The sequence below is a fragment of the Strigops habroptila genome, chromosome 5 (genome assembly GCF_004027225.2).
Source record: "Strigops habroptila isolate Jane chromosome 5, bStrHab1.2.pri, whole genome shotgun sequence".
Taxonomy (NCBI): domain Eukaryota; kingdom Metazoa; phylum Chordata; class Aves; order Psittaciformes; family Psittacidae; genus Strigops; species Strigops habroptila.
The window spans coordinates 52,923,125-52,946,668 of NC_044281.2; the positions used below are offsets into that span (position 1 = coordinate 52,923,125).

At 47.9% G+C, this 23,544-nt stretch overlaps 1 protein-coding gene across 1 annotated transcript in view; it reads left to right on the top strand.

Moving 5' to 3' along the window:
- The window catches only part of ITGB5 (integrin subunit beta 5), a 62,427-nt gene that overhangs the window by 13,869 nt on the left and 25,014 nt on the right, over positions 1 to 23,544 (top strand). Inside the window, exons 4-10 of the mRNA XM_030488264.1 lie at positions 3,513 to 3,762; positions 7,498 to 7,666; positions 13,686 to 13,847; positions 15,222 to 15,317; positions 16,425 to 16,514; positions 19,720 to 19,854; positions 23,079 to 23,508. Of these exons, the coding sequence (XP_030344124.1) occupies positions 3,513 to 3,762; positions 7,498 to 7,666; positions 13,686 to 13,847; positions 15,222 to 15,317; positions 16,425 to 16,514; positions 19,720 to 19,854; positions 23,079 to 23,508 (1,332 nt within the window). The remainder of the gene's footprint in view (positions 1 to 3,512; positions 3,763 to 7,497; positions 7,667 to 13,685; positions 13,848 to 15,221; positions 15,318 to 16,424; positions 16,515 to 19,719; positions 19,855 to 23,078; positions 23,509 to 23,544) is intronic.

A 23,544-nucleotide genomic window follows, 5' to 3' on the forward strand; every position in this document is an offset into this window, starting at 1 on the left:
CTCTTGCAGAGCATCAGAGTCATTGCAGAGTGACATACCTAGATGTTTGTAATAGTATCTCCCATTTTTGCTCTCTTTTTGATGTTGGGCAGCACTCCATCTTAGGGTAGATGACTTCCTAAACCCTTGTATTACCATCCCCAGTTTAAATTATCCATTAATCCTTGAGCCTGAGAATGGGTTTCACCCTGTGAACCCAAGACAAAAAGGAGACAATGTTGATTTAATTTTGAGCATGAAGGGTGTACTGTTTCAAAGATGAATTGACATGGTGGTCTGTGGCAATGATGATCTTTTATTCTTAGACTGCTAAGCAGAAGCAGGAGGGAACGAATTGTCAATTGTTTGCATTCCCACCCAGGCAGTTTGATCTAATTGTCCTGTGGCAGAAGTCACATCCCCAAATCTCTGTGCCCGCAGCTAACTTCCAAAGGTCTTAAATTGATGTCCTTACAGGGTAACTTTCAGATTGAGCATTTAGGTTTTACGATACTGCTTTTTAATCTTGTGTCCAGCTATAAAGCACTGTGTCCTGGTTAAATGAAAAATATGAGTAATGTAAAAGGAACTGAAAAATTGAATAGGTGCAAGTTGTGTTGCCCATCAAGCTGTAAGCCTCACCAAGCAGAAAAGGGAGCTTTTCTTGGATAAGCATGTTGTTGAGTTTGTGCTCTTAAATTGGCCAAAAGTTTTTCCAGTTTCTGTATTTCCTCTGTGTGACAGTATCGAAGAAATATTTCTGAATTAAGTTTTGACATTAAAACCTTTAAGTAAAAACCCTAAGGAGAGGATAGTGGTAACAGTATGTGGGGAAGGAGAGGGCTGGATTATCCCTAGAAGTGTGAGAGTAATACTGTGCACAGAGAATAATAAATTCTTTTGCACTTACATCTACATACATTAGTGATATTTTCTGTGAGTTAATTGATTTGTGCCGTTAGGAATGAAAGAAGAACCAGGCCAAGAATCTTTTCGTTTTGGTGCTTCTCAGGGACTAATAAATTCGTAGCTATTAAGAAGTTTGATCAGAGCTTCCCAAGTACCCTTTCTGCCACAGGAATTCCCATCTTAGGACCTACTCATGAAGAACAGTGTTTTGAAAACAGAAATGTTGGGAAGTGCAGAAGGACACATCTTCTTTTTCTGAAAGGGTTGGGTATTCCAGTGGGAAAAATATGTACGAATGAAAAAAATAGGCATAGGAAATAATAATTAATCTTCCCAGAGTTAAACACATTCTTTGCAGCACTGAATTAAAGTCATGCTTGCAATCACTGTTTGTTACCCTGCAATCAATGCTAGCAAGTTTTGCACTTGAAAATACAGTCATAGAATCATAGAATAGTTAGGGTTGGAAAGGACCTTAAGATCATCTAGCTAGATTATGTTCTCCTTTGGTCCCCCACAAAATACATGCCAGGTACAGCATCAGGCCCACCCAATTTGGTTGAGCCTCCTCAATAACTTTGCTTACTGTAGGGCTAGTGCTTAGTTGCATCCTATTGCATATCACACCTCAGTGCTGTGCCAGGAAAGTCCTGCTCCTGCCAGAAAAGAAAGCTAGGGAGAATAAGGAGGAATATTGATGGCAAGAGTGTCCTGCTTCCTACGGCTGATATCTAGGCAATACCTATGTGTGCATGGTTGTACCTGGTGCCTCTCTTTGCCAGGTGATATTGGAGCAGGCTGCAGCGGGGGAGCAATTACCTGTAAGAAAAGAAGACCTGGCTTGGAAGTACCCTTGATCTTAATATGCTAGAAAATCACTATAGGGAAGGCCTTGGTTTAGGTGCTGTAGCGGACTCCTCTGGTATCCCAGCACCGAGCTGGTTCAGATACACAGAGAACTGGTGGAGCAAAGAGCAGACCCGGATCTAAACTTTTCACAGCTCTGTTTGCAAAAGACGCAGGCTCCAACATGTGCCCTAGGGTGCAGGGACCCCGGCTCCTTTGCTAAGCAGGTGGATGTCGCTGGGCATGCATTGGCCCTGCGTGCAGCTCAGCACAGCATGACCCCAGGTGCCAGGGCTTCTGCCTGCAGGACTGCAAAGCCCATCACGCCGTGTCTTGCCAGCATGGCAGTTTTGGGATGCTGCTGCTGCTGCATGTCATTGGGCTGGAAGTAAGTGGAAGCAGCTGTGCTGCTGCAGACAATGAGGAGAACAATAAAACGGTTAGGGAAATGTTTTCACAATACTTAAATATGTGTGTTTAATTTCTGGGGAAGAAGAGGGGAAGTCACAAGTGTTTTACAGAACCTGCCAGTGCCTGAAGTTCAGCCTTGGCCACGAAGAACCGGGAGAGATAGGCAGGAGTGGGAGCTTGGTTTTGAGAGGATCTGAGTCCCTGGGTCTGAGGCCCCACTGCGCTGGAAAAGGGACTGAGGTGGCACTTGGGGTCATGGGGTCTCCAAACCAGCCTGGGGGTTGAGGGTGCTATCTCTGGAGTTTCCATTAAGACCTCTCTCTCATCAAAGCATAAGGTAAACATTTGCCACCTCCTCTCTGACTCCACTGAGGCCCATCTGGTGGGAAGTTGAGTTCACTTTAAAGCCACTTCACCTTTCTCGAGATGTGGGCAGTGCCAGTGGGGGCCTCCCCTCACAGCACCTCTTCTGGAGGGCATCTCTGGTGAAAGCAGTTTGACAAAGGGGAAGGCCAGGGGAAAGGCTTTCTTCTGCTCTTCACATTTGCACAGCCTGTGACTCAGTCCTGTCTGCTCCTTCGCTTGTGTTCGTTACTTCGGGAAGCTTCATGTCTGCCTCAGTGCTTCACCGGGTGACCCTAACAACCTTCTTTTTCCAGTTCACTTCCCTTTTGCCTTGCTTTCTCTAGAATCATCGTGGCACAGCTCTGTTTTTGGGGGGAGAGGTCCTTTTCAAAGCTGTTTCTTCTGCATCTGCTTCTACTTGACTTCCCTGCTCAGATAACATCTTGCTTTCATCTCATGCTGGCTGTTTTCTCCTGACCCTCTTCCTTCTCCTGCTCCACCTCCTTCTCTTTTTTTGTGCAGGACTGCTTGGACTGCTCGTGGTTTGCTTTGAGGACATAACCAAGTAAGCATGTGCAGGGTCCCTCTTTCAGTAATCCATGAAACATCCTTTTGAGGTTCACTCTGCTTGCTTTTCTTTCCAGTTTTGTAGGAAAACTCCCCTGGCCTGTAGACAGTCAGAGGCAGCAGCATTTTTCATAAGTCCCTCCCTTAGGCGTTTTCTCAACTGAGATGGAAAGGCCATTTCCCGTATCGCCAAAGTAAAATGGAGACATGCACTCCATAAATGTGTCTTTTTCTTGCCAGCGAGCACACTACATAGCTTAAAAGGACCCAAAGTAATTACCTGCTTTCCTGTTGGGTTCCTAAAGAATGGATTTGGAAAAGCTTATTCCCCTCAGCCTCTTCTTTGCAAGTGATCTATCTGCTGTACCATGGGGAGCGAGAGAAAGCCTGTGGTCTGTTTTTTATGTGTGCTAGGAGTTTCCTTTTCACTGCTCTCAACTCTTGTCTGTATGCAGGTGACAAGACCTCCTTCCATGTTCAGGTTCGGCAAGTTGAGGACTATCCAGTGGATCTGTACTACCTGATGGATCTCTCCCTGTCAATGAATGACGACCTAGATAATATTCGCAATCTGGGGACGAAGCTGGCTGAAGAGATGCGAAAGCTCACTAGCAATTTTCGGCTGGGGTTTGGCTCTTTCGTGGACAAAAACATTTCTCCTTTCTCCTACACAGCACCAAGATACCAAAACAATCCCTGCATTGGGTAAGTGGTAGGAGTACCTGAGGGACAAGCCCTGTGTTTGCACAGGAGCCTGGCTGCAGTCTTCTCTTCCTGTTCTTGCTTTAAATAATGAGCCACACTTAAGCCCCAGCTTTTGGGAATGCTGATTAGCCATTGTGATGCTCCAAAGTGATTCAAAATGGGACAACTTTCGGTTTTGCAGTGGCTGTTGGGAGGTCTTTGCATGTAGAGATGGGAAACTGTTGTATCAGGAGACTGAAGCTATTTTTAAGTACCTGAAGGGGATGCAGGCATAGCAGGCTTTTTTACAGGCTTTAAGAAAAAGGAGGAAGAGCCAGAAATTCTTGATTTCTGATCATAGCTCTGAGTCATAGTTTGGCCTTGAGTAAATCAATTAAGCTCTTTGTCTCCATTTTACAGATAAGCAGACCAAGGCAATGTATGTTTTTCCCAACAGAAGTGTTTGGGGGAACTGAGATTTGTGACTGTAGTACTGATAAATGAGTTCTTGTAAAGCACTTTGAAGATGTCAGGCAGTTTTTTCATCTTTATTGCTGTGGAAGGAAAGCAGATTGGCAGTTGCAAAAGACACAAACGATGTGGTTTGCTTTGAATGATATCAGAGCCTTGCCTTTTAACCACCAGAATTGGGATCGAGTCCATTGAATTGGGGATTATGCTAGAGTGAAACTGGGTATAGTGGAGGGTGTCCAGGCTCAGATGGGTTTAGAAGTTGGCATGAAAGGATGGATACAGCAGCAAGTGCCCTCCTGGCAGAATGTCACTGTTGACATTTACCTTCGTTGTCCCTATCCACACTTCATTCACCACTGGGGTGCTTTCTAGTCATGTAAGGCCAGTAAGGTTAGCACTTTCATTTGAGCCATTCATGGATACTTACCTTGTCACATTACTACACGAATCGATGCCAGGCTCTGTGAACATGCATCCTTTAAGTTTTCCATATGAGAGGCAGATAAAGAGAGCTTGCTTCAGCTATGAGTTTCTGGGCTAACTTGGCATTGACCAGGCATTTGGCATCTCATTGCACATTGACTATTGACCAGACAAAAGTATGTATTCTCTTTTCACCCATTCTGTCGAGAGAGGAAAGTCAAATGGATTTTTAACACTGAAAACTCATGCTTTGGCCATGAAGCATAGCCAAAAGTGGCTGTTGACTGAACTAAGGAGATGACTCTGCCACTCTGCCATGTCACTGTACATCATGCTCTTCATAGCTCTTTCCCCCATAAATTTAGCATGGCCTTAGAGGGATGCTCTCAGTCATCTCTGCCATCCTCAGTCTCCACCACCCGCTAATGTTGCTCAGGGGCTGAGGGCTGGGTTTCACTCCAGCTGGGGTAATCTTGGAAACCGTGTTTTGCTGGTGTATGATTTAACTGAAGTGACATGGCTTTTGCTGAGTGAAATAGAGTGAAATACGGAGGAGGGGAGAGGTGAGAGAGGAGGAGAGGATGGAGCTAGATAACTGCAGCAAGGCATGTCTGAAACTACCAATGCTTTTTCATCAAGGGCATCCAGAGTTGTCACGCGAGCTTTGCCCCCTATGATCAGGCTATCGGCATGTTGTTTTGGTTTTACCCAGTTGGCTGCTTTTCTGTTTATGGGTTACATTGACCCAACCTGATCTTGGGAAACTGTTTAGACAGGGTTGCTCAATGCAGCTAATCTGGTGGGTGCCTCTTTTCAGTTGCCATCTGTCACCTCTTCATCCAATCCAGGGATGGCTGACTCCCCATTGTTCTCCAGTGGCATTGCTGTCCCTTGCCTGCTCTGCGAGCAAGTTGTCACTGCTGCTGGGTGACTTGCTGATGTGGCGGTGAAGTGGGTTGTCAGGTTTGGTTTGTTTGCAGCCGTGTCTAGTGTTAAAGCAGACTTTGTCCAGTGGCCTGCTCAGATCTAAGAGAAGCTGCAGGTAAACGTGAGCTGCAGTGGGTGTTTTTTGCCCCCTGTCCAGGCTCTCTCCTCCTCCTCACAGTAATGGCTGTCCTGCAGGTCTGGCTGGGAACCCTTGTGCTTCCTCCATCTCATCCCAGCTTGCTGCTCACCCCTGTTCCTGGCTCAGCATCCCACCTGGGACCTCCCGGAGAGCCAGGACGTGGCCTCTTGCAGCCACAGTGTCACTGAGGAGAGATAATACGAAGGAAACAAACACTAAATTTAAAAAGATAAGGACAGCAGAGGGTTTGACTGAACACCTAATTGCCCATCTATCTGTGATACGCCTGGTGGAGGTTACAGCCTGAGATAACCCACCCGCACTGCCGCATGCCCTTGCGTAGTCACTTGTATATTCATCGTCTGTCCTGCTGCTGCCTGCAGCTTCTGCCAGCAAACCTGGAGTGTAAAACAAATTAAAAAGGACTAAGTTATACATCTTCATGGAAAGTGGAACCCTGTAGTGTGTCAGTGTTTTCTTTCTGCACAAGGGCTCTGGCAAATCGAGCAGACGTTTCATACGGGTTAAGGGCTGCTTGCTGAGACCCTGCAGTGCAGAGGTTTCAGACATTAGAAACTCCTTGCCTTGGCCTCAGGTGCAAGCAGGATGCAAGTCTGAACAAGGTGCTGATCACAAGGGACGGCTTTAATTGCCAACTGGGCCCAAGTCAGTGGGACCTGCCAGGTGGTTAGGTATGTGCATGGCTGTGCAGGGTCACTTGTGAAGGATTTGAGTTCCCAGTGGTGGTAAATTTTAAATACTGCTTTGTGTAAAAAGCCTCTTACAACTTACCCATGGCGGGTCATGTGTCAGCAGAGGCCTTTAATTGTTCTCCAGGCTTTATCTTTGAAGATAAGAGTGAATTAGTGCCAGCCCAACTCCTTTTTAAACACATTTTCTTCTTAACCCTTGTCGTCCCTCTTCCCTCCACTAATTTCCCATGCTGCGGGAGCTGCTCTGCTGAGCTCTCCCGACCACATGGTGAGCACCAAAGCTGCCTCCTGATAGTTCTGTATGGAAAAAGTAAGTTTTCCTGGTAACCTGCTGAGGCACTTCTTTGCCTTAGGGTGCCCCTCCTACCTTTCTGCTTCAGCAACACTCAGGGAAGTGGAGATGGTGTTTGCTCATCTGCTTACAGGGAGACTGGGAGGATGCATGAGTTAATGTTAGTTATTAATGTTAATCTTGGGCAATTGCCAAGTGCCTGGTGATGTGCGGTGAGTGGCATGTATTGCCAAGAAAACTGGATGACAAAGTGAAAATGCACATTTTGAAACAGAGGAAAAGTAGCTCTTGGTAGTGGTGCTCTTGTGTGGTGCCCTTTCACACCAGCCCACCGGTTCTGCTGGCGTGAGGCACAGCTCACAGCGCCCTCCCAGGCTGCAGGGGAGGGTGGCTCTGCCAAAATGTACCCTCTGCATCCTCCACTGCCAATTCCCAGTGTGAAAAATGCTTTATGGGTGCTGAAACTGCAGAGCCGCATGGCCCAGGGCAGGCTGGTGCTTTGTGTCTCCACTCGCACCCTACATGGAGATGTTTGGTCTTGGCGAGATCTCCGGGAACTTCAGCTGCTCAAAGTCCCTGGGAGAAGCAAACAGACAGACAAACAAAAGGGGCTCTACTGTGGGGTTTTGTAGGTAAATAGCCAGAAATCAAGGTGTCCAAAACATGGAGCCTTGGGAATTATTTCATCCCTCTGAACAGTGACCAACCCGGTAGAGCTGGGAGCTTCTGCAGCTCTTGGCTGCTGGTGTGGTTCCTCCCAGCTGACCTCTCCTCTGTTCTTCCTGCAGTTACAAGCTGTTCCCCAGTTGTGTCCCATCCTTTGGCTTCCGCCACCTCCTGTCCCTAACAGATAAAGTCGACCGTTTCAATGAAGAAGTTCAGAAACAGAAGGTTTCCCGCAACCGAGATGCTCCAGAGGGTGGTTTCGATGCGATTTTGCAGGCTGCTGTGTGCAAGGTGAGTCGCTCTGATTTCTGTGGGTTTAAAACAAGGCAAAAGAGGAGGGAGTTTTTTCTGCTCTGTCCTTGGACCAGGGTAGACCTTCAGTATGCAATTTCTTGGAAGTAACTACTAAATTTTTCTTGCAAAACCCAAGAAAATGCCTTGAAAAGTAGAGGCTATTGTTTTCATGTTCTTTCGTACATGAACAGGCAAAGAAAAAAAGGTTAATTTTTTTTCTACTTTAAAGGGGTAAAAATAGAGCTTTTGTAAATGCAAATTCAGGGCTGAAATTTCATTGCATGTTTAGACTTATAGGTACTGATCCCTGAGCACCTGGGACAAAATCCTTTAAGGTTCACATACACTTGTATGCAGCAGCACTATGCGTCGTCTCAATGTGTTTCTGAACTGCATGTCAAACACCTCTTGCAGTGGTTGACTCATGTTGAGGGTTGGAGCTGGTTCCTGCTGCTCATACCTGCCATTTTTGTGTGTGGGGCAGGATGATCCCACCTCCGGGCGTTGATAGCCTGCTCTCCCTTTTTGTCAGCAAAACTGAAGCTGTTAGCAGTAAAGACAGAGTTCACTAGTTTGGTGCCATGCTAGCCACGTCCTTAGGATTTTTTGAGATGTTTGCTTGAAGATCTTTCTGGAACAAGTAGGTGGGTTGTTCTCTATCCCGTTGTGCATCAGGGATGGAAGAGTTTGCTCTCCTTCACTGTGTGGCTGAGCATCCGTGCCTGCCAGGGATGGCTCTGGTTGTGTTTTTTCCTTCTTGACTACAGTCAAGTTTGGGTTTTGTTTCATCCAGCCTTGCATAGTCCTTTTGTTAGCTGTGTTTTCTTCTGGATCTGGATTTTGGGAGCCAGGAGATAGGCATCGTCTGCAGGAGCGATAGGATGCAGGCTTGTGGGAAAACAGATTTTCCCTCACCTGGGTTGGCTTCATTTACGTTTCATGCTTTCAGCAGGACTTAACCTGCCCCACTGGATCTGATGCCACCCAACAGTCAACTTCCCTCTCCCAGCTTGGCACAGATACTGTCGTTGGCACAACTACAGCACTTCTCCCAATACGCTGGGCATAACGTGCTTCTCAGTTTTGCAGAGATGGCTCTCATGGTTAGAGCAGAGACATCTCAGGATGGCGACTCAGTTGTGCCACCCACCGTGCAGTTTTTTTGTGGTCCCTTCCTCCATGTTATTACAAAAATGGGACAACATTGTCCTATGGTGTAAAAATACTGTGCTGTCTATCATGAGGGCTTATTTTGGAGGTGGTGGTGGAAGACAGGAGACTTGCAAGATGATTCCTACACATTTGTGCCATCTTAAGCTGTTGGTAAGGACCAAAATCTTCGACTGTCATTTTTGAGTGCACAGCCTGGTCCATTCTAAATTCAGAAGATTAATTTAGGTGCAGGCACCATCTAAATTCAGGACCGAGCATCCTCTAGGAAGGGTGAGCAAAGGTGAGCCTGTGCGCTTGCATGGCTCTTGGCATGATGTGGCAGGTGATGACAGAGGAATTTCTGCAGGCGTGGCGGTTAACTAATTACTGGAGCTTGGGTGTGGGAAAGAAAGTCCATGGGACCGGTGTGCGAGGCAGGAGAAACGGCTGTGTCATAACTTGTGCTGCCTTGGCAGCCCCTTGCTGCGGGTGGAGCAGCTGCCTGTCGATCGCAGGCATGAGCAACAAAGGATCTGTCTGTCCAGAGTTAGAATAGACAAAATTTCAGGCCAGCTGATTGACCTCCTACGCTCCATAGCCAAAACGGGAACTTTGTGATTTATTTCCCTCGAAATGGCTCAGACTGGTCGGCAGATGTGGGTCGTGGTGGGGCTCAGCACCATTGAGACAGTGAAAGTGGCAGACATTTGGGGTGGCAGTGAAGTGTTGCTTCCTGATGAGGATGATCTTTGCATCCAGTGGTGATTAATGAAGCATCATAGTGACTAAACCCTGCACAGACAGTAGTTTTGAGTAACTCAGGGGGAACTGTTTTTCCCCCATGCACAGAGAGCATACAGATATCTTGGTGACTTCTGGGGTGGGTTTCCTCGCCACTACTGTGGTACCCCATTGCATCTCGCTGGCATGTTCAAGCTTCTTCCAGCTTTCACCCTCTCTGTCGTATTCAGAACCCAAGATTTAGGGCAGTTATGACCTTCGCCCTGCCTTCGGGGCGAAGGAGGGTGCTGACCATGAAGTACTTTGTGCTCAGCAGCAGAGTACATGGCATCAAGGGAGACATTCCAGGAAGAGCCGGCCATGGCATTCCAGAGTCTTGCTGTTTCCAAGCCACAGTGTCGAAGTGTGGTCTTCTCCTCCCTTTCAGGCGCTGAGATGTCAGAAACAATACTTACTCTGTTGACTAGGTATTTATATACTGTAATTCATAGAAAGCATTTCTTCTGCATGAGCTGTCTAAGAGCTCTGTAACGATCAAATCATTTTTTTGGCCTGGTTTTCAACCCAAGGAGTAGGGAAAGTTTGTACAGCTAATACAGACTAACGAGCAAGCCCAGGGTTTGGCTTCTTCCTGAAAGATGAAGATATGGTAAATGTTATTCTGGAGGCAATGAAGAGCCAGAGACAATAAGCCTTTATCCTAATGCTAAAATGGTAAGCCAGGAATATTAATCAACCTTCTTTAATTACATTTTCCATTTGTGGTATTTTGGTCTTCTGCCATTCTTTAAGTGCAAGCATCGTATGGCTCAGTGGTATGTATAAGTTTCAGATCTTACGTAGTAAGATGCAGCAAGGAGATAATGCTGTATTAGAAAATAAAGTGTCTTTTGAAATAGATATGATTGATGCTTGCTAGACTGGTACATGGAGATGGCCAAGACGTCTGGGAGACACGGAGGTGCCTTTCAGAGCTATGCTAAATGAAGGAGGTTTTGGCTTTTAATCTCTAAGGCATACTTGTCTTGTACCTCTGTCTATTTCTTCCTTCCAAAAAGGTCTGCACCTGAGAAAAAGGTGGGGTTTTACACATACTGATGAATCCAGGGGGGTCTTCTGGCAGTTGCTGTCTTCGCAATTGAACTGTTTTTACTCAGTGCCCAAAGCCTAAATTTAGATATTTATTTCAGGCCTGGAAATACTGATGCAGGGTTTTGCAGCCTTTTCAAAATGATTTGGAGAGCTGGGCTGGGCTGCGACTGCTGGAGCAGTTTTGCCAGTCGCTGTTGGCTGTAAGGAAGTGAGAAGCTGGTCTTTTGGGGTACAGGAGGCAACTGCAGCTGGTTGTAGGAGTAGGGGCAGGATTTGTAGCATGCCCAGCCCTGCAGAGACACGTCTTCTCACCTCACTCTGCTTTGGGTCAGGTCCCACTCCTGCTTTCAAAATCCTTTATATCCCATGAGGATGAAAAACCAGATGAGGGGGCAGATGTCAGTGCAGGGCTTTTTGTTCAACAATCCCAGTTCAGTAAAAATAAATGAAAGTCTCTTTGGTTATTTGTTTTAAGCAGAGCAGAGCGCTGCTCTGGGTTTCGTGGTGGAAACTGCATGCTGAAGAGCTGTATTTTCCAGCGCCTGGAAGCTGCTGACGGAAGGCAGCATGAGATGCAGCAGCTCCTTGGCGTGCTGGCTTCTCTGGGTGCTTTTTCCATAGGTCTTCAGCTCTTTCGGTGTGGCATCAACACCAGCTCAGCCACCCGACCTGAGACACCCTGGTCAGGTGCTCCAAGCCATCAAATGCTCTCAGTGCCCGGATATTGGCACTGAAACTGTGGGTGCTCATTGCTTTTTGGAAGTTGAGTTCCTGAACTGGGCAACCAAAGTTGTTTTGATGTTGTTTATGTATGAAATGGTGTGTCAGAGGCATGGAGAGTTTGTCTGCCTGTGATTGCAAGGTGAGCTTAGCAGGCAGGTGAACAGCAGCATCACCCCTGAAGTGGCTTCATAACTGCTGCTTCAGTGCAGCTCATTTTCTTTGTGCTTAGTGCATTTTTAAGGAAATGAAACTCAGATTAATCCTTTTAATCTCTTTGGGAGTTTCTTGGCCTAGATCATTAAAAAAAGAAACAAACCAGCTTTGGCTATGCTGGTGGCTGAGTAGACCGAGAACTGCCTCTTGCATTGTTAGAGCTGTCATCACTTTTGGGTGAATTCTAAAGAAATTACATTTTGGGATGAAGATTTTGGCTTTTATCCAGTGGGGTCACTTCAGTAGAATGACCTCTGCTTCCTAGAGCAAAAAAGCCCTTATTGCACACTGAGCTGGACTGTAATGTGCTGGTATATGGCAAAGGATGTATGTTGCCAAAGATTTCTTCTTATGGCCTATGTGTGTTGTGTAGGTCTTTAAAACGCCATTAAAATAAAAATGCCTTCTGCATTAGAGAGGAAAAAGAAATCTACTCCGGAATAGTGTCCTTGAAGCAAGAGTTTTATATTTGTTGGAAAGATCAGCAGGCTTTGGGCTATGACTCACATTTGCAGGCGAAAATCGCGCTGGCAGCTGTGATTCCGCACCCTTCTGCCTGCTCTGCCCTCTTGCCATGCTCACACCAGTGCTTTCCATAGAAAGTATATTTGCAGCTGGGCTGTGGCAGCCCATAGGCTAGCATCTTACTGTAAAACAAGGCAGAGTTCAGATTCTGCTAAATAAGCTGAGCAGTAAGCTGTCGAGGAGTTGGTTATACTCATTTGTGCTGCATTCCCATCAGTAAGCTTTGACCAGCTTTTGCCCCATCCCTTTGCAAGGGATTTGTGCTGTGTTGCTCTGAGCTGAGGGCTGGAGGGAGGGGGATGCTGGATGTGTGTGGGGAGGGAGGGCCTGGGGCTGCATCTTTGCTGGCAGATGGGCAGGGTGGCTAGCCCAAGGGGAAGCTATGGGAGATGGGGTTTTCTGGCTCCGGTCTCTGCCATGGCAGGAGCCAACCTTGGCCCACCCGGCTTGGCAAGGAGCTGGCAGCAGGAGCAGCCAGAGAGCACAGGGGAGTGTACTGCACTGCTGTAGTTTCCAAAAATTTTTTTTGGGCTTCTCTGTTTCCTTCCACTTCCATTGCAACAAACTGCTTCAGTGTGCTGTTGTAGGTACAGATCTGCTTCTCAGGCCAATGCAAAGCTGGAAACCTGGGGAAGCTCCATGGGACAGAAATGCTTAACATCTAAATCTTATCCCTTTACTTGGAAAAAATCTCTCCCTGCATCTCTCTCCATGCAAAAATGGTGTTAATGTCTGGTCCTTGTGCTGTCCTTAACATCTTGGTGCTTTCATAGGGACCACTAGAGCATGGCTTAGAATTAGCATGTTATTAATAGGCAGAAGTTGCTCACAGCAGAGCTGTGGAAGGCAGTTGTGCTTGGATTAGTGCAGCCAGCCACTGCTAAAGGTCCCCCTGCTGCACTGTGCTCTAGTTGTGTGTGTCCCTGCTCTTCTGGGCTGTGCTGTGGGGGAGATTGAGCAGTTTGGGGCAAGTGTAGTAGCACATAACAAAGGCAGGAGGTTTGGAGACACCATGGCTTCCAGAAGATGTGTGCAGAAAGGGACCAGAGCAAAGTGCCTGTGCATGCGTGTGGTTGCACCAAAGCCAGTCCCCTTGGGCAGGAACCTACTTTGTGCATCACAGCTCAGAAACTGCCTTTATGAGCGGGTGGTAATGAAAATGCTGAGCGGGGGTATTGCAGTTCTTGCTGTTACCTTGGCTGCTCCACCGAGCTGAGGAAACAAGGTCAGATTAAATGTGTGTGGAGGAAGTTGGCAGGTCTCCTTTGGCTATAAAAGCAGCTGAAATTCTTATTCTTGGATCTGGGTAGAGAAGGTCTGGTGGACAGTCCACATACCTCCTCATGCCTTTTTAAGTGTGTTGGAAAGAGATGCTGGGAAATGCTCGCTGGGCCCCTGACATTCTGTTTTCTTACCAGGGATGGGTGGACAGGAGCGTGGTACTCCTCTAATTAGTGCTAATGGGTCTGCTGCTGGCCAGGCATGTGGCTGGGACCATATGCAGGGCGAGAGGTGGGGTGTGGCGTTGGCAGGGGCAGACCGGCTGTCTCACAGGTTTGTTTTCCCTCAGGAGAAGATTGGCTGGCGTAAGGAGGCATCTCACCTGCTGGTCTTCACAACGGATGATGTGCCCCACATAGCCCTGGATGGGAAGCTGGGGGGGCTGGTGCAGCCCCACGATGGCCAGTGCCACCTGAATGAAGCCAACGAGTACAGTGCATCCAGCCAGCTGGTGAGGGGGGACATGGGGCCCAGCCCTTGGAGACCTTGGGGTGTTGGTGGACCTCTCTGGAGACCAGCCACCCCTGACTCTTGCAGCTTCTGGCAAACATAGTGCCTGACCAACATGGTTTCACCTGGTTCTGCAATTTGCAAATAAAATTTGCTGTTCCCCTTGGGCCTCCCCCACAGTGAATGCTTCTGTGATGCTCAAAAGTGAGTTAAGAGCTTACCGAGTCCTGCAGGGCTTATTGCAAGGGAGGAAAAAGTAACTCAGAAGAACATCAGAGTTTGCTTTCAAAGTGTAGAGGAAACAAAAAAAAATCATCCCTTTTCTAAGATGTCCAGTGGACTTTCAGCTTCTCCCTAACATTGGTCTTAGTAATAAATAGTCAAACTAGCCTTTCTTGGTTTTCATTTAAACTCAGTGGAGGGCACTTCCAGGATGAATGAGTAATTGCCTGCTGTCTTATTATCACATCCTTCTTCAGAATGATCCTTTACTCAGCAGATCACAAGCACTAATTAGGACTTTTGTTTCTGGATGGCTGTCACCCTCTAAGGGGAGGCGTGTTCTGGATGGCTGTATTATGGCCAGAGGCTAGGCTCCATGGAGAAACCCCTTTGCACCCACTTGTGCAATCCTAGTAAGCGTATACATAAGGGAGCACAGTTGCCAGACTGACATGGAGTTAACACTGCCAAGCTGGCATGGGGATGCTGCCTTAGTGTTCCCATGTTTGAGTCTTGGAGGCTGCCAATCAGCCCTCTCGTCTGCAAGGAAATGAAGTGTTTTTTCCTGAGGAAGGCACTCCAGAAGCAGTTGGGGGTTTTAAACTCAAGCTGGTCACTTGAAACTGAGTCCTGGTTCATTACTTTGCTGCTTGTGGGTAGCTAGAGCAATATCTTCCTGCCACCCTTCCTGTCAGGGAAGTCTGAAGAATTAAAGAGCTTATTGTAATCTCTTTATGGTTCCAGTATATAAAGAGCAGGCAATGGATGTTTCCACTTCGGGAGAAAAATCATACATCTCTGCTTACTGCAGTCCTAGATCTCCCTGCCTTGCATCTCTGGAGATAGCAGCCCGTTTATTACACATGTGAGTCTGCTGATGGCAAAGCAGAAAGAGGAAAGAAAGAAATCCAGCTGATGGTGTTGTCAGTCATATATTCTACTGAAGGGTGAAGTCATATATTCTACTGAAGAAATATCTAAGAGATGACAGAATTTCTGCTATTTTAGTTGGGATCGTGATGGTACATCAGGGACTTCATCCCACAGTGAAACATGCCATGTGTCTGGAATGAATTTTCCTGTTGAAGAGCAATGAAATTAGTCTTTGTTTCTGTGTTACCCATCAGTTTTCCTGCCCTGTTTTTGCACCTAGGATTATCCTTCCCTGGCACTTCTTGGGGAGAAACTTGCTGAAAACAACATCCACCTGATTTTCGCTGTTACAAAAAGTCATTACATCCTGTACAAGGTAAGTGCTACCGAGCTGCCAGGGCTGGGGTTGGAATTTAAATGCCTCTTGGATGCATCTTCCTGCCTGGCACTGTGGAGCAGAGGCAGCTGCAAGCATGTGTGTATGCAGCCACAAGCACAGATGTGTACAGCTGCAAATATGTGCATGCATGGCCACATGCTGCCCGCAGGGCTGGCAGGGGCAGGCAGATGCAGGCAGGCAAGGCTCAGCCCTCTGTCCATCCCTGCTAGTCCTTTCAGCAAAAAGCACTAAAGCTTCTTAGAGCAAACACATATATATGCTAGTGAGCATGTGAAAACCTAAAATAGACTCCTGCTTAATCTTGATGTTTGCATGGCTGCCAGCCATCCAGCATGCGAGAGAGCAGAGACCTGTTCAACGCATTCTGCAGTGACTTAATCCCATTACCTAATCGCGTGCAGAGTTTCTGCCCAGCTGTGTTTTTCCATCACGGAATCCAGGGCCCCGGCATGCCACATACAATTTGAACTTCCCTCACCATTCCTGCTCTTCCCTCTGAAAGGAAGAGGTGATGTGAGCTGCAAGGGCTGGCCTGTGTCTGGCGCTGCCCTGTGGGGTTTCTCTCTTCCGCAGATGCAGGGGAGGTGTTTGAGGCAGGGTTGCTTTTGGAAACCTCTGTCTATGCTCTCGAGGCTTGAGCTAAATCAACAAGCAGCCACGTTGCTATGGTCGAGATGCTCTTGCTCACCCGCAGAGAGCGGGAGGGCTGAGCTCATTCTCCACCCCCTCTCTGGAGATGCTCGAGGTCTGAGGCGAGACGGGACAGCCGCACCTCCCTGCCCGCGGTGCCGGCTCTCCAGAGTGCACAGCTGCTGGGTCTTGCCTCCTCTGGCAGCAGACGCGCGTCTGTTAGTCCCTGTCCTGTGGCTGTGAACTTTGTTCAGTGTTTGACATGCGGTGTCAGCAATGCTTTGCTTTCAAAAGCTCCACGTTAACAGGAGCCAACCCATACTGTGTACACCACTAGACAATGGGGCAGGGTGTGTGGCTGGTGTTCCTGGCATGGGGTTGGTCCCTCTTCACCCTCTGGTTCCCTCTCCGCATCTTTGCAGTTTTTTTTTTATTTTTTTTTTGTCCCCCAAGAACTTCACTGCCTTGATTCCTGGGACAACAGTGGAGATTTTGCACAAAGACTCCAAGAACATCATCGAGCTGATCGTCAAGGCCTACAACGTAAGTGCATTTTAATACCACAGCTGCTGTTGTGCAAAGTGCCAAGAGTTCCGCTGGCTTGCGTCTCCCCAGCATGCTCCACCCGGCTTGGCCGCCTCCCTCCACGGTCCTTTGCACACTGCTGGAGCAGGGGCATCCACCCTGGGGATGGAAACAAGGTGTGTGAGGTGGAGAAGGAGGAGGAGATACCCAAGGGAGCTTGCAGCGGAGCAGAGATTTCACCCCACATCTTTTGTGTGCAGAATTACCCTCAAAATACAGCCCCGATCTAAAACAATTCTCTCTGAGCACCCTACCAATAGGTAAAATAGATTATTTCTTTGCTATCTGATGTTAAGAGGCCTCCTGGGGATGTGACCAGGCTCCAGCTAAGGTCACATTCTTGTGTTGGTCTCCATGCAGCACAAACTGGTCCTCAGCACCCCATGACCATCACCATCTCTCTTGTGTCCTAACCAAGCCCTGCCTATGTGGCATTGCCAGTGCAGCCCACTCTGCTGGAATGGGTCCTATGGAGGACAGCAAAGGACCTGCAGTTGTACTGCTGACCTCACGTTGTCCATCTCCATGAAGAGTAGTGGAGCAGCTCAATTGGAAGCAGCTAAATTGCACATTTTTTGGGGTAGTTAGTTGTCAACATTTCTGTTGATTTCTCCCATAAATTCTTAATGCTTCTGGAAGGATATTGCTGTTTTGGTGCTGGGCATGGAGATCTGACCCCATAATGTGTCAGCCTTCAGATAGAGTTCTTCAGTTTTCGAAGGCTGCAAGCTCTTCTTGGTACTATGCTCATTAGGAAGGGAGTAAGGAAGGACTTCTTTGGTGGAGTTTACACATCCAGAGTTATGTAGGATTGTGCTGTGCTTTGCATGACCTGTAATGTTCATCTTTCCTTCCCCCACATCTTGCTGCAGTTAAAGCAGCATTTGTTTGTGCCCTTGGGAAGAGTGCTTCCCAAAGCCCCACCCTCTGAGGAAAGGCAATAAGCATCTAACGCTGCTAATGAGGCCCTGGAGATACTGCAAAACAAAAGCCCAGTTGTCCCTGTTTGTCCCCTTAAGGAAGGAGGATTCTGTGGCAAAGATGCTTGGCTGGGGAGAAAAAAGTGAACATTCACTCCACATTGATTTTGCATCTGGTCTCAAGGCCACTGCATGAAAACCTAACTTTGCATCAGTTTTCCAGCTGTTACATGTATCTGTACCTCCATTTCATCACCCCTTGAGCCTTTGCAGATAGATATAACCTGATGGAAACCAGTGGGTATCTGATGCCCCCACTTCTGCTCCCTCCTTATCTTTGTTTATGAGCTTTCTGGTGCAGCTGGTGGCAAACCACTAGGATGTTGAGGCCAAAGTGCCCCACAGAAGGAGCTGCGTGAGATGACCTGCTGCTGCTGAGACTGGGGCTGGTTGCTTGCCTGTTCAGCTGGGTGGGTGTGGGCTGGACCCCTGGGCATGCTGCTGGGAGCTGGCAGCTCCTGCCTGTGCTGTGGGCAGCCTGGTGCCCACCAAGTCTGTCTCATCTCGGTAGCTTTGCTTTCTTCCTGAAGTGGAGGAGAGAATTCTCACCGAGAGAGAAAGCTAAAATTTCCGTTTCTCAAGTGGGAGTGAACCTTTTTATATTCCTTACGGAAAGGAAGCTGAGCCTGGAGAAACTTTCCATATATGATGGGGACCATCTTCTTTTCAACCAAAACAATTCTACAATTCTCAACCCAAACCATTGTATGATTCTATGATTCTCCTGTGGGGTGGCAGTCGCTGGTGCTCTAGGCCTGGGCTCAGCCTCTCCCTTCCTGGGCTCAGCCTCTCCCTTCCTGGGCTCAGCCTCTCCCCTTTAGTGCTTTGGCCGTCTGGTCCAATCTCATTTGCTTCCCTCCACCAGTGCATACATCAGACTTGCCCAAGGCTTGTGTTAGCCCGAGATCCCTTTCCCCCCATCTCTTCTTCTTCGTGTCATCTGTCCCTCATCCTGCAGAAAACGGAGGACTGCTTTTTTCTCTGCCCTCACTGAGAAAAAAACCCTGGCCTGCTGTCCTGTCTTCTGCCTATATTAGAATGCTCTGGGCAAGAAGCTGGGAGAGTGCATCAGTGTGACAGCTAATTCCTATGGGATAATTTTGGGCAGAGCAATATGCTCAGCTTTACAGGCATGCACAGCATTCAGACCACAGGCAATGGGTGTTCTGTATGGTCCAAATTGCCACCCCATGATGGCTCCTCCATTACAGCAGAGAGATGAGAAATTACTCCTTTCTTCCCTCAAGGGCTGTTTAGATTCACCTAGCTAAAACTCACCTGTTTCCTTTCTCTTTCCAAAAGCATTAGCTCTTTGCTGGCATGTGAACCCTGGGTTTGTTATCACATGGACTGGCAAGAGGTCTTAACTAGCACTTTTCCTTAATCTGGCCACTTTGGTGAGGGCTGGGGACAAGGGGGAGAAGGATGGAGCTGCAAGCTGGCTTTGGAAAATAAATGTGCACCAAAAGCTCCATTTTGCAAACCTTTGTCGGTTTTGGACACCACTCTTAAAAAAAAATCAGTTCCAGCCATTGGAAGAACTAAACAAAACAATGTCATTCTGAGTTAATACTTAGAAACTTCATTTTGGTTTGACTTTAAAAGTCTGTGTGTGCAGCAGGGTGGAGGAATGAGAAGCAGAAGAAAGGGGGTAGGAACATACCAAAACCTTGCTTGATGGAAAACGTTTTTCACTTTGAAAAGTTTTGCAAAAAAAGAGACTTCTCCCTCTCCCCCCCACCAAGGTGGTGTTTAAGCTGATGCATCTGAAAGGGTACTTTTTGTTTGGCATTTTCTCCTGAGAAGAAAAATACATTTTTCTGACGAGTTGGATGAAATCAAGAAAGCAGGACAGAGTTAGTGCAATTTTACAGCTTCTTTGTGCTGTATGACGTGTCACGGAAAGACTGCCAGTGGAGAATCAGGCTTTGCACTTCACTGAGGGGCTGGTTTATGGGGAGGAGGAGGTGCAGATGTGGGCATGAGGCTCTGACCGTTAGCTCAGAGATGCTCCATTTGTACCCAACCCAAAAGTCAATGTGTGTGCAGAGGTGATTTTTATTTTCATATAGGTGTAGAGATGTCCTAGCCACTCTCCGGAAACATCAGAAGAAGAGACTAAAGCAGAAGAAACCCACCCACCTTTGGGAACCTGACAGTTTGCTTTCCTGTTGTGTTTCTAGAGTATTCGGTCCAAGGTAGAGCTCACAGTCTGGGATAGCCCTGAGGACATTGGCTTGACCTTCACCGCCACGTGCCAGGATGGGTTGTCCTATCCTGGGCTCAGGAAGTGTGGGGATCTCAAAATAGGAGATACGGTGAGTGTGCCTTTCAGTCTGTCCCCCAGAGAGACTGTTTCACCCTCTGTGCAGCTGCTCACCTCTCTTGATGAGTGATCCTGGGCAATGAAATGCAGCTTTGCTCATCTTCCTCTGCTCTCCTTGTGCCATGTTAATAGAGAAACCCATGGAGAGTGGCTCTGCTAGAAGTGGTTCTGGGGGGTAGATCAGCCCATGGTCAGCTGTGAGGAAAGAGGGAACACGCATGTCTTGTCTATAGCACCCTGAGCCAAAAGGTCTTGGTCAGCCAGCAGGACACAATAGTCAAGAAAGAGAGCTTTTTTTTTTCCCTTGTGATCCCATGTATTCACATCACACTGTGATGTGACATTTTTATTGCCATGGTCTGCTGGTCTTTTCCTGGGCCATTAAATATTCAAGGTTTTCTTGTTATTGTTTGAGAATCCTGGCTTGTGTCAGAAATAGTGTGGCCAGCAGGGCCAGGGAAGTGATCATCTTCCTGTGCTCGGCACTGGTGTGGCTGCACTTCAAATACTGTGTTCAGTTCTGGGCCCCTCACTCATACAAGAGAGATGTTGAGTTGCTGGAGGGGGTCCAGAGAAGGGCAATGGAGCTGGTGGAGAGTCTGGAGCACGAGTCTTATGAGGAATGGCTGAGGGAACTGAGGGTGTTTAGCCTGGAGAAAAGGAGGCTCAGGGGAGACCTTATCGCTCTCTACAACTACCTGAAAGGAGAATGGAGAGAGGTGGTTAGTCTTTTGCGACAAGTGACAGGACAAGAGGAAGTGGCCTCAAGTTGCAGCAGGGCAGGTTTAGATTGGATATTAGGAAAAATTTCTTCACTGAAATGGTTACAAAGAATCTGAACAGGCTGCCCAGGGAAGCGGCTGAGTCACCATCCCTGAAAGTATTTGAAAGATGTAGATGTGGCACTTAAAGGCAGAGTTTAGTGGTGGACTTGGCAGTGATAGGTTAATGGTTAGACTCCGTGATCTTAAGGGCTTTTTCCAACCTAAATGATTCTATGATTCCGTGGTTCTAATCTAAACTTGTCTTTCCTGGTGTGAAGAGGTCATGGTTAACTTTGGAGGTATTGCAAAAAAAGACAGGGTACTCAGAAAGGCATCAGCCCTCCTCTCGTGTTCACTTCCTAGGGTTACTGGATAGTGGCACAGACTAAAAATACAGTTTGCCCCTTAAGTTTAAGCATATACACAGCATAATCCATCCTGTGATTTTTTTATAAGAAATCAAAGAAGCTAAGCTTTGCTTGTTTTGTTTGCTTTGTATATAAACATAGATAAATGACTTGCTGGACTGCAGGACAGGGTAGGAAGGCTCAGATAGTGGGGAACTCTCTCCCCTTCTCCAGGCTTTTTCTGTCTGTGAGGATGTGGGTGTGGGTTTGTTAGCAGCCTGATTGCCTTATTTGAGAAGAGTGACTCTGCAAACATACCAGAGCTCTAAGCACTGAGGCATATAAAAATAGTTTGAAAGAGTCAACAGTAGCTGGATTTTTCCCCTGCCAAATAAGGATCAAGTGAAGTGTTAAAAAGGGAGGTGGCCTCTGCTTTTTTAGCTGACTTTACTGGATCTCTAATGGATGATGGGCAGGTAAAAGCAATCCCTGTAGCTACTTGTTCCCATATCATAGCGAGTCCTCAAGGTAGCAGAGTTAATCTGATGTTTGATCCTGGGTTCCCACCTTTGGCACAAGCAGGGTGGTCACTCCTGCTGGTCCATAAAGGGGTTTGGCAGTGGGTGCAGCAGGGAGCTGGCACTGGTACCTCTCCCATTTTAGGTGCACCTGAGTATCAAGGTGCCTGCGCAGGCAGATGTGCCATAGGATCATGGGGGTCCCGTTCCTCCATCCTCTTTTGTTCAGCTGCTCTCTGCCCCATTGCTTCCACATGGACCAAGATTTGACTCCTGCTAAGAAAGTTTCCCCAAAGAGGATAATGCTAGCACTGGGTCGTAATTTCCCAGGGTTTAGTCCAGGGGCAATGGGTGAAAGGGAGCAAGATTACCCGGATTCCCTTGGCTTGCTTTCTGATGTCTGTGATTTGAGCTCTTTGGCGAATTGCTTCAGGCCTTGGGAATGGGAGGTCAGGCGAGGTTTCCTGGGGGTGCAGCTCTCCTGGCTGGGGTGGCTGTGGTGCTGCTGTCTGCACGGTGGGATGGCGCAGGCAGTGAGAGCTGCATGTCACTCTAAATGTCTCAAGAGAAAAATCATTCCCTCCTGATGCCAAGGAAAGGAGCTCGTTTCCTTGGACTAAGATTAATCCTCTTTGCTAACCAACAGGTCCAGGCAGCGCTGCCTGCAAAACAGCAGGATTAAATCAGGGGCCAAGCAACTGGCCATAGGATGCGCTGGGTTTTCCTAAGGAGAAAATCCTTGATACTGGATTGTAGCAACAGAAAATGAGTAGGGGGGTGATGTGTGACCATATAATGAAGTATAACCCTTCTGATGCCAGTCTTAATAGAAGCATCCATCAAAAATGGCCTGTTAGCAGCATGCTGAAAGCTTGGAACTGTGTGACTGATGCATATCTCCATGTGCAGATAAGGATTCCCATAAAACCTTCTAAATCTGTGATCTTGTAGGCACCTTGGGCCCTTGTGCTATGTCCTTGATAGTGCTTGGTTCCAACAGAGTTTATTATTTCAATAGCATGAAAACTGGGTTATTTGCTAGAGTTTTGCTCTGTTTATTTCATGGAAATAGGTAGGTACCTTCCTGCTTTACAGAAACCAACAGTCCCTGATGGGCAAAATTACTGCTAATGGCTAACAGTGAACAGTTTTTAAATGTTAAGGTTGCCATATAACTTGTGGGACTAGCAAATGTCGGTGCATTGAGCTTCAGATGCTCTCTCTAGATGTTCAGTTGTAGAATCATAGAATCACAGAATGGTTTGGGTTGGAAAGGACCTTAAGATCATCTAGTTCTAACTCCCTGCCATGGGCAGGGACACCTTCCACTAGACCAGGTTGCTCAAGGCCCTGTCCAGCCTCGCCTTGAACACTGCCAGGGATGGAGCGATAGAGCAGAATTGTTTTGGGGCCTTTTGCACACCTGGGAGTGAAGTTCAGTGTGTTGAGCATGACCATGCTCCAGGGAATGCTCCATGGCTTTTCCCTGGGACATTTGCCCTTCCCTCCTTCCTTTCTCCCCAGGACAATCTTGAGGGGCATTCTAGGGCCATGTGTGCTAACTTACATCTCAACCCACACCCTCAGGTTTCCTTCGAGGTGGCGGTGGAGGCACGGAGCTGCCCCGCTGAGGACACCTCCCACACTTTCACCATCAAGCCCGCCGGCTTTCGGGACACGCTGGAGGTGGCGGTGACCTACAACTGCCTCTGCGGCTGCACCAGCCACGCCGCGCCGGCCAGCGGCAAGTGCAGCGGCAACGGGACCTACGCCTGTGGGCTGTGCGAGTGCGATGCCGGCTACCTGGGGGCCAGGTGTGAGTGCGAGGAGGGTGCCAGCGGGGACGTGCACCAGGCCATGTGCCGGGAGGCGGAGGGCAAGCCCCTCTGCAGCGGGAGAGGGGAGTGCAGCTGCAACCAGTGCCTCTGCTACGAGAGCGAGTTTGGGAACATCTATGGGCCCTTCTGCGAGTGTGATGACTTCTCCTGCGCCAGGTACAAGGGAGTCCTCTGCTCAGGTAGGAGCCTTTCCTCACTCATGCCCTCTGCTTTGC